We start from the raw sequence: 17047 nt of genomic DNA on the forward strand, positions 1-17047 counted from the left end.
TTTTCTCTCCTACATTTTCCTTTCACCTATTATCTATTCTGTTTAATGTCTCTTAACTCAATTTATGAAAATACTTTATTTTTTGTTCATCTTTTTTTTTTTTCTAGGAAAAAAGTTTATAATATGGATGAAAATTTATTGTCAAGCACACTGTCTCTTTACAAAATAAATACAATACATTGTATCATTAAACAATTAAAACTAGGAACAACATATCTTGATTCTGAAAAGGGATAAGTTTATTCAAATAATATTATTCATATGTGACAATACATACAGTAATTATACATATAAATCCAAGAAAATCAGTTCTCAAAAATATTCACATTGGAAAATAAGGTAAAATGAGAATGTGCTAGTCACCATTCATCACAATATTACACTCTGTATTCACTTTTACCCTCTCTCTTACACACATCTCGCATCGCTATCACTATCTCTTGTCTCTCCTTTCTCGACTCCTATTTCTACTCCGATCCCTTTTGTCTCTACTTCTACCCCTTCTTTCCCTGCTTCTGTCTCGGCTTTGATCTTTTCTCTCCCTGCTTCTGTCTCGGCTTCGATCTCTTCTTTCTCTGTTTCTGTCTCTGCTCCTATCCCTTCTCTCTTTGCTTCTATCTCTGCTCCTATCCTTTCTCTCTCTGCTTCTCTCTCTTATCTCCCTACTATTCCTATCACGCTCCTTGTCTCTCCTCTCCTTGCTCCTCTCTCTCGGTTCCTCTTGGTTCCTCTCTTTCGCCTTGCTTGGCCCGGGGCTATCTTCCCTCCTTTCCCCCTTGGCATCCCTCTCCTCCCCTTTGCCTCTGCTCTCAGCCCCCTCTGCATTACCCCAGAAGTCCCAGGCTCTCCCCCTTCTCCCTCCCCCTGGGAATTCCTTCTCCTCGTGGTGGGATGTGCTTCCGTTTCTCCTGTCCCTTTGGTGGTGGTGTCCATTGGTCTTGTCCTTCCCCTCTCTTTCTTCGTCGTCGGAGGTCTTTTCTCTCTTCACCTTGATCTCAGACATGTCAAAGGGGTCGTTGGGGCCAATGAAGTCTACTTTCAAGCCTTTGGTTATCTCCTTGAGCAGGGCCTGTGCGTCGGCCTTCTCCTCCGAGTGCCTTCTCTTTTTCTTCGTCCTCTCCTTCTCCTCCTCCGAGTCCTCTGAGTCGGAACTGCTGGAGCTGCTCTTGCTCTTCCTCTTCTTCTTACTCTCCTTCTTCTTCTTCTCCTTTCTCTTCTTCTTTTTCTTCTTCTTCTCTCTTTCATCCTCTGAGCTCGATGACTCCTCACTTGATGAAGATTCGGCCTTGCTTTTCTTCTTGCTCTTCTTCTTCTTCTTGCTCTTCTTTTCCAATTTTTCGAGCTTCTTCAGCAACTTTTTCTTTTCTTTGGTGGATAGGGACCTCAGGAGTGAGTATTCATCCATGCTTTCTTCATCACTTGAGAGAATTCTCTGAAATTAAGAATATTATTTCTGAATAGATAGTAATATTATAATAATTATCAAAATAAAATAACAAATAAAAATGCATTCTATAAGACCTAGCAAATCAAAATGTAAGTGGTTCTGCATATCTATGGGCAAATGTATATATGTGTGTGTGTGTGTGTGTGTGTGTGTGTGTGTTTATGTGTATGTGTATGTGTATGTGTATGTATATGTATATGTGTATGTGTATGTGTATGTATATGTGCATGTGTATGTATATGTATATGTATATGTATATGTATATGTATATGTATGTATATGTATATATATATATATATATATATATATATATATATGTATATGTATATGTATATGTATATATATGTATATGTATATGTATATGTATATGTATATGTATATATATATGTGTATGTGTATGTGTATGTGTATGTATATATATATATATATATATATTACACATGCACATATATAAATATATATGAATGTATGTATATAAAGAGAAAGAGAAGAGAGAGAGAGAGAGAAAGAAAAAGAAAAAAAAAGAAAAAGAGAACAAAAGAAAGAAAGAGAGAAGGAGAGAGAGAGAGAGAGAGAGAGAGAGAGAGAGAGAGAGAGAGAGAGAGAGAGAGAGAGAGAGAGAGAGAGAGAGAGAGAGAGAGAGAGAGAGAAGAGGGGGGGGGGGGTGATATGAATAAATAAATATTGCATTTCAAATATTTTTTATTACTTATAATGACACCATCTTCCTTTTAGAAAAAACAAAAAATCCCAACATTATATTTCTACAAAAATATAAAAGGAAAAAAAAAAAAAAAAGGAAAAAGAAGAGAACTAGAAGAAGAAGATGAGAAAAAAGATAAAAAGAGAAAAGAAAAGAAAAGAAAAGAAAAGAAAAGAAAAGAAAAGAAAAGAAAAGAAAAGAAAAGAAAAGAAAAGAAAAGAAAAGAAAAGAAAAAGAAAAAAAAAGAAAAGAAAAAAAAAAAGAAAAGAAAAAAGAAAAGAAAAGAAAAGACAAGACAAGACAAGAAAAGAAAAGAAAAAAAGAAAGAAAGAAAAAAAAAAAAGGCTTCCCTTTAAAATCCTTCCCATAATTAACAACCCTCCCTTCATATCTCCTGTACATTCTTAACCTTTATCCTCCTCCTCCTCATTCTCACCTGGTTTCCGGCATAAGGATTTTGTGCCAAACCGTAAATTCCATTGGACATGGTGGCCACGTTCTTCAGCCTGAGCCCATCGTCCCTCATCCCAGCGGCCAGTTCCTTGTGGTCAATGTTTCCCATGCCCTCTGTGGGCTCTAAGACTCGGCCATACAGAGGGCACTCCTTGTCTGTGTTTATGTGGCCCCACGCCTTGCATTTGATGCACCTTACATTCCGCACGGCAATGCCAAAGGGCTGGTCCCTGATCGTGTCGTCGTCTTTGCAATAGCTGCGGCCAAGAGAGATTTTATTAGTGGTTGTATGAGATAAAATAGAAAATGATCGTTGTAGTATTCCGAACCTGACTTACTTACGGGAATAAAAGAAGAAAAAAGGAATAAGGTCAACATAGTAGTACCTATAGCTAATTCTATCAAATTTTCAAAAACAATTCCATTTGAATCCTGTAAAGTCAGAAACAAATGTCATATATTATGAATAAAACTTTGAAAACCTTATCTATCCAACAAGGGTTACATATTTGAGGTAGAATTTGAAATCGTTTTACAAGATTTTCGTTCACAACTGTTCAGTGTACACCCCGCTCAGGATATACATACCTCTCACGCGGTGCATTAAACTTCCTCTGCCATTCAAACTTGTACTCTGGCTCTCCGTCCTCTTTCTCCCTCTCCTTTTTCACACCCGCAGGCGCTTCGTACATGAAGTTGAGGGAGAGCTTCTCCTTGTTCTCACCCCTGGCCAAAAGGGCCTTGTTGTTGTAAAGTTCCTGTTCTTTCTCATACTGAACGCGCAGCTCCTCCTGCTTCTTCCGTTCTGCATCGGCTTTTTGTTCTGCTATCCAGACCTGTTGGGTTGGTTTTCAGTTAGAATAAGAGTAAGAAAGATTCTGAGATTAGCCACTCCATATAAGAGATTATTCCTTTGTCCATGTTCTTATAAGTGAACTTTTTCTTCATTTATAAAGGTTGTGTTCTGCTATCCAGACCTGTTGGGTAGGTTCTCAGTTAGAATAAGATAAGAAAGATTCTGAGATTAGCCACTCCATATAAGAGATTATTCCTTTGTCCATGTTCTTATAAGTGAACTTTTTCTTCATTTATAAAGGTTGTGTTACACAACTATGGGATATACAAATACATATCCAGTTTCAAGAATGAACTGAAAGCTTTCAAAATTACTAAAACTAGTCTAGTTTGCATCACTGTCATTAAAATTCTTTGATCATTTTCACCTAATAGAGTATATATAGCTGCTACATCTTGACTTGAGTAAAATCATAACTGAAACTACAATGGCAGAAAATTAATGCATTTCTGAGAGCTCGTACTAAGAAAATTCTTTTGCTAACATTTATATAAATTAATAACTCTCACCAAGCCTTCTGGTCTATTAGCTGGTACAGAGGCATTGGGTTAGAACTACATTGCCCACACAATTAATTTCACTGAATTTGTATATTTTCTTGCCACATTTTGAACATCCCTAATGACTTTAGATATGGCGTGTGGCTTTGCATAACATGTATTTAGACAGAGTTGGCTCGACTATGGTTAACAAAGCTGGAAGATACCATCCATTTCACAATGAACTATGCCTACCAATATCAATTCTTAGCACAGATCTTACCAAAATATGTGCACTAATTTTCAAAATGGGATGCTCTATGCATCATATCCTCCATTCTGCTCAAGGGAACTCAATACTTCCTTTGATACAATTTTAAATCTACCAAAATGGGAGGATCAGCTTTTAGTTCTATACAAATTCTAAGTAATAATAATGATTATAGTCTAATAATAACATTATTTAGCAAATCCTAAACTTGAGCACGTAAACATAAGTCTCTCTTTATATGGTTCTTATAATCAAATTAGTTCACTACCATCACCAAGCCTTGATTCACTTCCTCTACTCACACCCTTTATCAAGGTCCATGTTCCTAGCAAAGTGGCATTTATAGCAAAAGGGAGAAGACAATTTTCCCAAAATCTGAAAATAATCATCCATTATCCATTTGCTTCCATTTGACTTACAGGTCATACCATAACAATAATCACCATACTGCTGGAGACAAACAACACAATAATAGCAATCCAGTTTAAACCCCTTCTAATGCACAGAGTTTTTGCCAAGGTGACTGGAGGCTCTCGCAGGACGTTATCGGTGCAAATATGGCATGAAAATAAACATTCTGGCTACTTATACATGGCACACTCCACATTTACATGTCTGAAGTCTGTGCCTTTTGGTCTATTAGTTGGTACAGAGACATTGGGTTAATTGCCCACATGGATAATTTCAATGAATTTGTATATTTTTTTGCTGGATCTTAACTCATTTGGCAGGGATGGCAAGAATACATATCATGCCCACTGTAATATAAGTTTATTTATTGTATTAACACATAGAAGGCTCTTATAAACAACATCCAGAAGGTGGTGCTCCACACATCTATCCCTGGCTAAACATCCTCTGCTAGTAGTAGTGTTTGTTTGTTTTATATTGGCTTAATGACAAACCTTATGTGATGAAGTGAATTATATATCGGCAGTTTTTCCCATAAATATATGTTTGGTTGCCTGAGCATTGTCTTGCCACTTTAAACCGAGGTGAAGACTTTGTTGAGCAAACAGAGTAATAGTGAGATTGATATCCATACAAAACTGATGGCTTTTTCTTCCTTTTTTAAAGCAAGATTTAGCCAACCATCAAAAACGTTTAAGGAAACATCTCAAAGTAATTATCTCAAATAGGTACACATCAAGAGATGCCCTGGTCCCCATGCTTCGAGCTCTAGGTCCTAGTAAAGCCCAACAAACCTCCATCACATATATTCTGGGAAGAAAGAGTTTTGACTAGTTTCCTATTTGACAACTGACTCAATGCCGCCGGGTAGGCATGTACATATATGCCATGCCTATCGGATTTGGGTTAACTGCCTATGACATCTATTAATTTCCCCTTTCCAGATTATATTAACTGCCAGATTGTACAGCATGGAGGTCAAGGTATCATCTGATATATGGATCAGCCTCTAAAAAGCAACTATGGGCCAAAATTTCCTTTGCTTATATTATTTACTATTACTTTTAGTATTTCATGTGTTTCTTATAAACATTGCATCATATCAAATAACATTTAAACTTTCAACTTCTTACACCCAGCTCAAAAAATAAAAAATGTCCTTGATCTAATAATTTTAAGTACTGTTTACCTTGTTTTATATCCCAAACCACAATCATGCTAACAATAACTACTTTCCTATTAAATCTCAATCAGTTATGGACAAGGAGCACACATTTCAAGCGTAACTGATTCTTGGAGAGAAACAATAATAATAAGAATAATAGAAAAAAGGAATATTTAACATGTATGGAAGATTTATTTCCTTTCTTGTACACAGTTATTGCAGAAGATTTTGAATTCTGAAAGACATGTTTCCTGTATAATGGATGATATATCACAACAATCAGTAGTCAAAAAATATTTGGGTGATTACTGAATAATACAGTGTCAGCAGAGCACAAAGTTGTATGTGTGTGTGAATAAGGTGAGAAAAGAAAAGATAAGGAGATTAGGTAATCCCTAATACAGCTGCAAGTTATCAATACTAGCAAATTTAGTATAGACAAACTCTTGGTTTTCTAATAAAAGGCCAACAGAGATTCAATTTATATTCTATCAAGATAAAGCTCACTGGCAAGGTCATCAATTTTGCAAGGATGTGGTTAATGCTACTGAGAATAATGCACAGAGATAGATAGAAATGCATGCCGCCATCTGAAAGAGCATGAGAAATTGAGTCATAAACAGTTGGCAGAAAGTGCTAATAAAGGTTGGGTGTGGATGGGGTTGTCCCCCTGCCTGGGAAATAAATAGAAGGTACGCAAGATAAGGTTTGGATTTCTGGGTTTGCATGATACCCCAAAGTTCAGGCATGTGTGAATAAATAGTTGGGTAGAGGAAATACACATAAAATATAGTTTTAGAACTTCATGTCTACTGGTGCATCATTTTCATTAACAAATACCTGGTGGCAATCGCTCGCTTTAGCCAGACTAATATCAGTGATAGACAATGTGCCACTATCATGGTAATCACTGTTGACTCCTGTTACTCCATCTCATTTATCTCCAGGACATACAACTTTCCTACTCTATTACCGTGGATAGAAAAGAGAAAAGCTTAATGAAAGATTATGCAACAGAAATAAAGATTGAAACGGCACATTCCCACGATTACATCACTCACTCAAATTAACCATTTAAATCTCCAAATCCAACCTTAAACCACTCCCACCAATGACCCTCGACCCTAAACGCTAATCCTCAACGAGATCTTACCCTTTTCAAATTATCCCTGGACGCTGGATGGAAAAACTTTTTACACATGTAATTATTGAATCCCTTCCCCATGGTGGCGACTTCTTCCTATTATTCCTTTTTTTGGGGGGGAAAGAGAGGCAAACCCGCTGTGCTTTCTTCTTCTCTGATGCCTTGGGATATTCTTTAAGGTAGTAAGTCAACTGGGGTTTAGCTATTTTCCCCGAAACGAACGGAGAATTGGGATCTCCGTGGTGGATGATAAGGAATTTCTCCCTCGACGTTTTGTTTACGTGATGTAGTTCCGAAGTTGGCCACCAGATGGGTCTTTGCGATGCATAGAAAACGGATTTTTTTTTCGAGGGTAAACGCATGTTGTATTTCGAGGGGGGGGGGGGGGGAAGTGTTACATAGAAAACGGAATTCAATGTCCTTTCGAGGATGAACTCATGTAGTGTTGGTGTAAAAGTCTTACATAGAAAATAGAATTCGTTGTTCTTTCAGGGATAAACTCTAATGTAGTATTGGGGTGAAAGAAAACGGACTTTATTATTTATTGGAGGACAAGCACATGCAATATGTTATTTCATTTAACGATCGTGGTCAACCAACACATAAATATGTTTACAGATAGATTTAATAAGGATTGTGAGGGTGGGGATAATAACAGTATATTTCCTGTCTATCGGCTAACAACCCTGATATCAACCATTTTCTGTATATAACAGTTATACTCCTTATTTCTACCGATAAGAACTGTCGTTCCCATGACTATGCCCCTATTTATGAGGGTGGAGTCATGTATACACAACTGCACCTTGTTGATAAGTGCGGTCGCCTCTGCTGGTTTTGAAACTGGAAGAACATGGGAAGGATGGTGTTAATGAGAATATTATTGTTCTAAGTGCTAGACTTAATGTATTTGCGCGCACGCACACAAACACACACACACACACACACACACACACACACACACACACACACACACACACACACACACACACACACACACACACACACACACACACACACACGTGTAATTGAATATGGTGACGTAAACTTGCATATCATCTCGAATGTAATTTGCATCGATTAATAAAAAAAAGGGTTTTTTTCAAAAGATTTAAAGAAGTGTGATAGTTTTCTGACGTTTGATTTGGTAGAGTATGTTGTCAATAACTAACAACTTGTATTTACTGCTCTTTCTTAATGTAATATCAGTAAACAGTGATTAATCATTTAACACAATTAAAAAATTCAAGACTCATCAACTCGAGTGCGATTCCTCGGAATGGAGGTGGAGTTCAAGGTCTATATAAGTATAGACTTTGGTGGAGTTGACCCTTTGGCAATGATTCATAATATCAACTCAACTTGTCACAAGCACTTTCAAAACACCACCATAGTCATACGTGCCACTCAGTGTGTGTGTGTGTGTGTGTGTGTGTGTAACTACATAAGTATACAATACATACAACACCCGAAAAAAAAGCATCGAAACGAGAAGGTAATGTGTGAAACCTGAAATTGATAAAATCAGCACATCACGAACAGAAATATGATAGCGAAGAAAAAGAAAACAACATGAAGAACAGAAGCGTGTGGGTAAATAACAGACGACAGTGTGGTAAAGAACACGAATTTGTTATTGAACAACAAATTATACTCGAGAGAAGGCCAGAAGAGAACTTGAAGAACAGAAACACCGTGGAAATCGAAACTGTGTTAATGAGATGGGGGGGGGGGGGGGTTATCATAATATCCCCTTATTCTTGGTTTATTTCCTTCTACCGTGTGTTTTTTTTCTTTTTTTCCCGAAAGCGATAATTCTATAACTGAAAATCACTTCAGTAATGCAAAATCTATTTTCATTATGAAGTGATTTGAAAATACAATAGGAAAAATAAGTGATGCAAGACACACACGCTTAAATATATCTACATAAATATATTTACATATATATATTGTATATATATGTATGTATGCACGTATGTGTATGTGTGTGTACATTCATTATATATATATATATATATATATATATATATATATATATGCCGAAGCTACAATTCAAATCCTAAATTATTTTGCTATCAGTACATACTGACTAACAGTTCAAATTTGTAGATCCTAGATTTCTTATACAAGACTTTGTAAGATGATCTTGCAATGCCTAGTTCAAAATTTGAATTAATAATCTGTATAAAATTCTAATTTCTTCACGTTTCCATTTCTCAAAGTTCTTCCGTTTTATATTTCTCAGATTACAGAAATAATAACATAAGGAAATGGAAATAATTAACAACTAGATTTGACATGTAGCTTATTAAATGCGGCCTGACTGTGGAGTCCAGGGAGCTTTGATGACGTCACAAGAGGCGGATTGGTCGGTGTTGCTAATAAATCAGAAGTCGAAACGACCGTTATTTTGTAAGGGCTGTTTGATTTTCCGAGCGATAATTTGTTAACCGCGCGACGACAGGGTTGCAGAGGAAGAGACTCACGTGAAGTGGAACAAATTTAGAGTGGAAGCCCATTAGTTGAAGCCTGAACATTCAGATGCTCCAGCCCATGTGGAAGTGGAAGCTAATAATAAGTGTATCAGAGCAGACGAGCAAAGTGAGGAATGCGAGAAGGATAAATATATATATATATATATATATATATATATATATGTATATATATATATATATATATATATATATATGTGTGTGTGTGTGTGTGTGTGTGTGTGTGTGTGTGTGTGTAGAGAGAGAGAGAGAGAGAGAGAGAGGGAGGGAGGGAGGGGGGGAGAGAGAGAGAGAGAGTGGGAGGGAGGGAGAGAGAGAGAGTGAGAGAGAGAGAGAGAGAGAGAGAGAGAGAGAGAGAGAGAGAGAGAGAGAGAGAGAGAGAGAGAGAGAGAGAGAGAGGGGGGGGGGGAAATAATGGATGAGAGAAATAAAGGGAAACAGAAAGAGCATAAATTAATGATGCGTAGAGAAAAATGAAAGAGAGACAGCGGCAGATAGAAAAGTGAAAGAATGACAAATTATATTTAAAAAGAGGAGCTAGGGACGAGCCTAGGGAAACGGAATACCTTCGGTGACGTCATAAAGGTTTCGCGCACTATTTTGAAAATTCGACTTTGTTTTGTGGAAGAGACACTGCAAAGACATATGCTGTCAAAACCACTCATCAAATTAGATTAATTTGTTGATTATATTTATCATATGATTCCAAAAAGTAAATTTCGGCAAATTAATAAGATTTGTCTCTCTGCTCTGACCACCATATTCAAAATTTGTGATATTTGTAGTAAAGGTATGGATAAGAATGACTATATTCACTCTTATTCATACATGTACGAGATCTCAGGATAATGGCAATACAGAGTCACGTGATATTCCTTTATTAACCCGTATTGTTCATCTCTACCCTAAGAGGCACGGTGTTAAGGATCTGAAATTTTAGAAAGATGCTAATGGTAAACAAAAATAAGAAAAAAAAAGCATTTACAGAAAATAAATAAAGGGAAAAGAGAATGCATATTGGCACAGCAATCTGATCCATGGCAAGTTCACACACACACAAACAAACAAACAAAAAAAGGGAGGGGGGTATTTGTATTTCTATATGCACTCATGAATGTGTGAGCGCAACATAACCCTATAACATTGTTGGTTCAGGCGTGCAGGACCGGGTCGTTCAGGTATTGGTGGCACGCGCGTTGGCCGCAGATGCTTTCTATTCCTGAGGGAGATACGCCCGCTGCCAACAGTCTGACGGAGTGCCTCCACTATAAGGCCTGCTCTGTCCCACGTGTTGGAGGCTTGATTTTGGACTGTCACGCGTGTGCCAGGTGTGAGTGGTGGGAGCTGTCTGGGTGTACTTTTAGCCACCAGGGTGTCGCCTTCTTTTCCCATCTGCACCTCCCTCGAGCGAAGTGTTTTGCTCCAGTATTGGTCCATCTTGGGCTGTCGGTACCCCGTCTCGAAGCTGCCTGCCTGCCGCGAGCTGCGCTGGGGACTTGTTTATTCCCCTCAGCGGTGTGTTGAGATAATGAAGCATGGCGAGGGTCGCTCTGACGGTGTCCGGTGTTCCGCCGGCACCTGTACTATCTCGGATGATCCTCTTTGCAGTTTTAACCGCTGCCTCTGCACAGCCATTCGACTGCGGGTAATGCGCTGAAGATAGGCTCGCTGTAACACCCCATTTTTCTTGAAATCCCGCCATTTCCTCGCTGGCTAGGTTTGCACGCCCTGTCGGTGAACAGTTGCTCCATTGCTTTAAGTAGCGTCTCATCTACACTTTGATCCTTTGCGACTGACATGAGGCTGCGAGGGACAGCAATACAATTGAGATTTGCGAAGATCTAGCTTCGCCCAGGCCATCAATGCCAAATTCTCAAGCTAGCCCTGTCATTTTCACTATATCAACACACATATTCGTTTTGTATTTCTACCATTTTTTTTTTCTTCTTCCGACTTGCGCTTTGCAAATTTATCTTCACCGAATTTTGAAACTCTTAATTGATGATTTGTTTCTGGTTAGTTTCAGCATCAACGGCCAATTACTTCTAACAAATTTAAATAATATTCAAAAGTTTGTCTCTTACTGGGTCTCTTCTCGTGACAATGCTGAAATATCCTTGTCTGTTAAGCCATTTGCAAGAGTGATTTCCAGCTTTTTTTCGGTTAATATTATCAGGATCTTCACTATTTGAAAACGAAAATGAAAATTGACGGGTAACGCGTTTACATCCAAATTCACGGGTTTGAATCTTCGCGTATGAATCTTTTTTTTTTTTTTCCTGCGCCAATCATGTATTTTGATTTCTTTTCTCTGTTGGCTTCATTCAAATAAATATTTATCTATTCTACGTTGGTAAATTACATCGTGCAGCGTAATGGCCGTTTCCTTAGAGTGTTTCCGTTGGCCATTTTTTTGCATTCACATTCACATGTACACACACACACACACACACACACACACACACACACACACACACACACACACACACACACACACTCACGCGCACACGCACACACACACACGGTTACGCATATATATATATATATATATATATATATATATATATATATTATATTTATGTATATATATGTGTGTGTGTGTGCATTTATTTTTTACATACACATTTACATATATGTGTGTGTATATATATATATATGTATGTATATATATATTTGTTTACATATACATTTATATATATGTATATATATGTATATATATGTAAATATATGTATATATATTTTGAGCATATGCTTGGATTAAAGCAATTCCAGCGCTCAGTAGTTTTGATCACCAGAAGGCCACGTTTAATCATATAAACCAAATATTGATGGAATTCCACATTTCAGTAATAACTGCAATGTTATATTGCTGACATGCGCTAACTAGATCTTGTTGCAATTTTCAACAGGGAAAGGGACTAGGGAGAGAGACAGAGAGGGAGGGAGGGGGGGGGGAGTAGTAGTTGTTAACGTATCCCCCCCACCCCCGTCCCTCCCCCCGCCCCGCGAAAAAAAGGGAGCCTAAATATATGAAATCAAAATGTATTTCATTTTTTGGTCATGTAAAAAAAGGATTCCATTTTTGGAAGTGATTATTAGCTTAATAACGAGTGACATTTGGCCCTTTCCATTGAACAAATCGGCGAAATCAACAAAATCTCGGATTCATGATCGGGTTTCTACGAGCATAAAATAAAATAGTTTTTTTGCATTTTGCATTCGATTCTAATTTTACAACCGATGATGATACAAATGAGCTTAATGATGATTGCCCTAATGACTAAATTTAAAAAAAAGAGTAAATAAAAGAAAAAGATATGGAGGGTGCAAACTCAAATTATCGAGAAATCACAGAAAATTGTTCCGGCCAACGTCAATCACTTCTCTCGTTTGATCTCAACTGAACCGGAAAGTTATCGATGCGCTTGCAAAATCCAATTTCGATCACAGGGGAAAAAAATAAAAAGTTAGGCAATAATTCTATGCAATCCTCTTACCTCCCTTCCCCCCCCCCCCTCCCTCCCTCCATCCCCTTCTGTTTTTTTTTGTTTTTTTTTTTGTTTTTTTTTTGTGCATTTATTTATTTATCTGTCTGTTTAATTTGTGTCTTTTCGTTCCTCTTTTTTTTTTTTTTTTTTTTTTTTTGCCATACTCTCATTCGTGTTTGCTCTATCTTTTCCAGGTTATCTGTTTTTCTCATTTTCTTTTTCTTACTCTCTCTCTCTCTTTCTGTGTGTCTCTTTATCTAACTGTTTATATATCTTTCTTACTATCCTTCTTCCTCTCTTCCTCTCTCTCTCTCTCTCTCTCTCTCTCTCTCTCTCTCTCTCTCTCTCTCTCTCTCTCTCCCTCTCTAGCTATTTATCCATCTTTCTTACTATCCTCTTTTCTCTCTCCCTCCCCCCCCATCTCCCTCCCACCCCTTCATTCCCACATCATCATCATCATCATCATCATCATCATCCTCTTCCTCTTCCTCCTCGTCTTCATATTTCTTCTCTTTCCATTAAGGAATTTCGTTACACACAGATTTTCTTTCCCGTTCGGTTTGTTTATATTCAAGCTCTCTGTATTTCCGGGTCGAGTAAAAGTCCCATTGATTTTTGTTTTAAACTTTCTATAAACATATTTTAAATGTTGGTTTAGATATGTTTAGATGTTTTAGATCGAGATTTTGACATATATATTTTGACGTAAATGTTTTATGTATTTTAAGATATTTCAGATTTGTTTAAAGATATGTTTAGATATTTCAGATTTATGTATATATATATATATTAGATTTTTTTTTATTATTATTATTAGAGAGAGATTTTAGAAATTGTTTTAGGTTTTATAAAATATTTTAGATGTTGTTCTAGATATTCTCAGACATTTCAGATTTTGTTTTAGATATTTTTAGATATTCTAGGAATTATTTTAGATATTCTTAGGATTTTTGACGTTGTTTTAGACATTATTAGATATTTAAGTTATTGATTTAGATTTTTTTTTTTTTTTTTTTAGAGATTTTAGAAGCAAATGTTTTTTTTTTTTTTTTTTTTTAGATTCTAGATGTTTCATATATATATATATATGTGTATATTAGAGAATTTATATGTTTTAGATTTATTTTTCATATTTCAAATGTTTTAAACATTATCATATTACCGCTCTGGACATTCCTAGACATTGTATTGGGAATTGTTTTATTTCTAAATGTTTTGAATACTGATTTAGACATTTTTGTTTCAGACATATTTAAGGTTTAAGTTTAGGATCGTTATCTGATTATTAACTCTCCAGGGATCATTTTAATCCTAATGTATAGACACTCAGATAGAAATAACGCTATTAGAGTTACACGCATAGATGCACACCATGCACACACATGTGAAAACTTACATGTTGCAAATATATATATATATATATATATATATATATATATATATATATATATATATGTATATATAGGGAGATAAACATCACACACACACATATATCTATCTATCTATCTATTTATCTATATATATGTATATATATAGATAGACATATATATATAGTCTATCTATCTATATATATATATACCTCATGTAAAACATATATATATATATATATATATATATATATATATGTTTTATATATATATATGTACACACACACACACACACACATTTACATACATACATATATGTATATATACATATATGTATATACATGTGTATATATATGTATATATATGTATATATATGTATATATATACATACATACGGTATATGTTTGTATGCATATATACATACATACATATACATAGCCATGTCCATACATATATACATATATATATATATATTTATAATTATGTGCATGCATATACATATCCATATAGACAAAACTCGCCCTAAACCTCATGAATAGAACTGGAAACAAGAATATTCCGCAAAACTCCTCCTCTCTCCGTGCAACGAAGCAGTGAGTCATGTTTTGTGCTAAAAAAATATTTCGCGCGCAGATTTATAGCCGTGTCATCTGTGGCGAGAGAGTCACATAAACACAAATAATGGAAAGGCATTTTGGTATTAAGCCTCGCAACGCACAGCGAAGCCGAACGGATGAAGTTGCTCATTGTTCGCGTCTGTCTGTCTGTTGGCCTGTCGGTCTGTTTGAAATCACAATTAGTATGTCTCTCTCTCTACACACACATACACACACACAAACACACACACACACACACACACACACACACACATGTAAACATATATACACACATATGTATATATATATATATATATATGAAGACGTATATATATATATATATATATATATATATATATATATATATATGTATCACTCACACATGCACATGAGAGCGAGCGCCCTGATACTAGTCCGTACACGCACACACATACATTTACATACACTATATATATATATATATATATATATATATATATATATATATACACACACACACGCACACACTGTGAAGATATTCATTCTCTTTCATAATTTTTACACACACACACACACACACATATATATATATATATATGTGTGTGTGTGTGTGTGTGTGTGTGTGTTTGTATGTATACATTTATATACTTCCATAAATATATTTCTGCACACACACACACACACACACACACACACACATATATATATACACATACAAACAGTGCACGCACTGTGTGTATGTATGCCATATATATCGTGGAAATTATCAATGATAAACTGTATTGTTATTAAAAATGATACCATCAATGTGAAACTAGTAATAATTTCAAATTCATTCCTGGCTAATGAATCACTGATTAGCAGCCATTTAAATGATAGTTAATTGCCTTAATCAAAGAGAGGAAGGAAGAAATGATGATTATGTTATTGAGATGCACCCGATTAAAGATAAGTTATAAGAGAAAGGAATTACCAAATCAGTACTGATGATGATACAGATAATGATAGTGATATAAGGACGATGAAAAAGGCATTGGGTTAGAACATACACGCACAGGTAGATTGATAGATAGATAGAGAGTATATACATACATACAGATAGGGTGGAGAGAGAGAGAGAGAGAGAGAGAGAGAGAGAGAGAGAGAGAGAGAGAGAGAGAGAGAGAGAGAGAGAGAGAGAGAGAGAGAGAGAGAGAGAGAGAGAGAGAGAGAGAGAGAGAGAGAGAGAGAGAGAGAGAAGGGGGGGGGGGGGGGAGAGAGACAGGCAAAACCAAAGTAACATCTAGAGTGAGATAGACAACGAAAGAAAGGGAGATCAAAATAAATAAATTTGTAACTACGAGAAATAGATAGAAATACAGACACAATAATAAAGACAGAAACAGCAATAAAAAGAAACGGGTAGCATTTTAAGAGAAAAACAAACAAACAAAATAAAAATAAAGAGATAGATAAATAACATAAATAAAAGGACGGGAATGAGAAACAGATGGACAAAGAGAAACAGAAAAAAAAACATAAACAGAAATCTAGTAATAACAAAATATACAAAAGAAAAATATCAAGGAAATTTTAAAAAATGATTCTGCAACCACGAGTTAACGATCATTAGGTAGATAGATGAGTAGATAGTTCTAGACGGAGATAAACAGACATATAAATACAGCAACAAACAGAAGCAAAGTGACCTTTAAAATTAACAAGACAGAAGAAAAAAATCAAAACGAAACAATAAGACAATAAAACAAAAAACAATCAAACAAAAAAACAAAAACAAAGAGAAAACAGAAAGCGAAACAATTAAATAATTCTTCAACCACGAACGCCGTCGTCCGAATCCCTCCGCGCTTAAAACTAGTGCGCCTGCATCGAGCGGATAATTCAACAGCGAATAAGCCAATCTCAGCAAAATGCCTCAATGAAATAATTATGGGCATAAAACGGCATGGCGTATCGCGGTCCAATTTGGCTAAACCGAAGGGTAATTGCATTTTCCAGAACTCGCACTGAAAAATGTTAAGTAAAATCTCGGAGGCCGGACGAGAGGGCGGATGAGAGAGGGATCGGGAGGGACAGGGAGAGAGAGGGAGGGAGGTAGGGAGGGAGGGAGCGGGAAACACAGAGAGAGAGAGAAAGAGAAAGAGAAAGAGAAAGAGAAAGAGAGAGAGAGAGAGAGAGAGAGAGAGAGAGAGA

General features: G+C 36.1%; 1 protein-coding gene across 1 annotated transcript; it reads right to left on the reverse strand.

The window, feature by feature from the left end:
• Positions 1-119: 119 nt before the first annotated feature.
• On the reverse strand, positions 120-7227 carry LOC125038706 (corepressor interacting with RBPJ 1-like). The gene is made up of 4 exons (XM_047632274.1): positions 6939-7227; positions 3192-3439; positions 2587-2860; positions 120-1432 (listed from the first exon to the last, which is right to left on the reverse strand). Exons 1-4 carry the CDS (start codon positions 7008-7010, stop codon positions 434-436), a joined length of 1593 nt encoding a protein of 530 aa, XP_047488230.1. The 5' UTR covers positions 7011-7227; the 3' UTR covers positions 120-433.
• Positions 7228-17047: the final 9820 nt, after the last annotated feature.

The sequence above is a fragment of the Penaeus chinensis genome, chromosome 25, assembly GCF_019202785.1.
Source record: "Penaeus chinensis breed Huanghai No. 1 chromosome 25, ASM1920278v2, whole genome shotgun sequence".
Taxonomy (NCBI): Eukaryota; Metazoa; Arthropoda; class Malacostraca; order Decapoda; family Penaeidae; genus Penaeus; species Penaeus chinensis.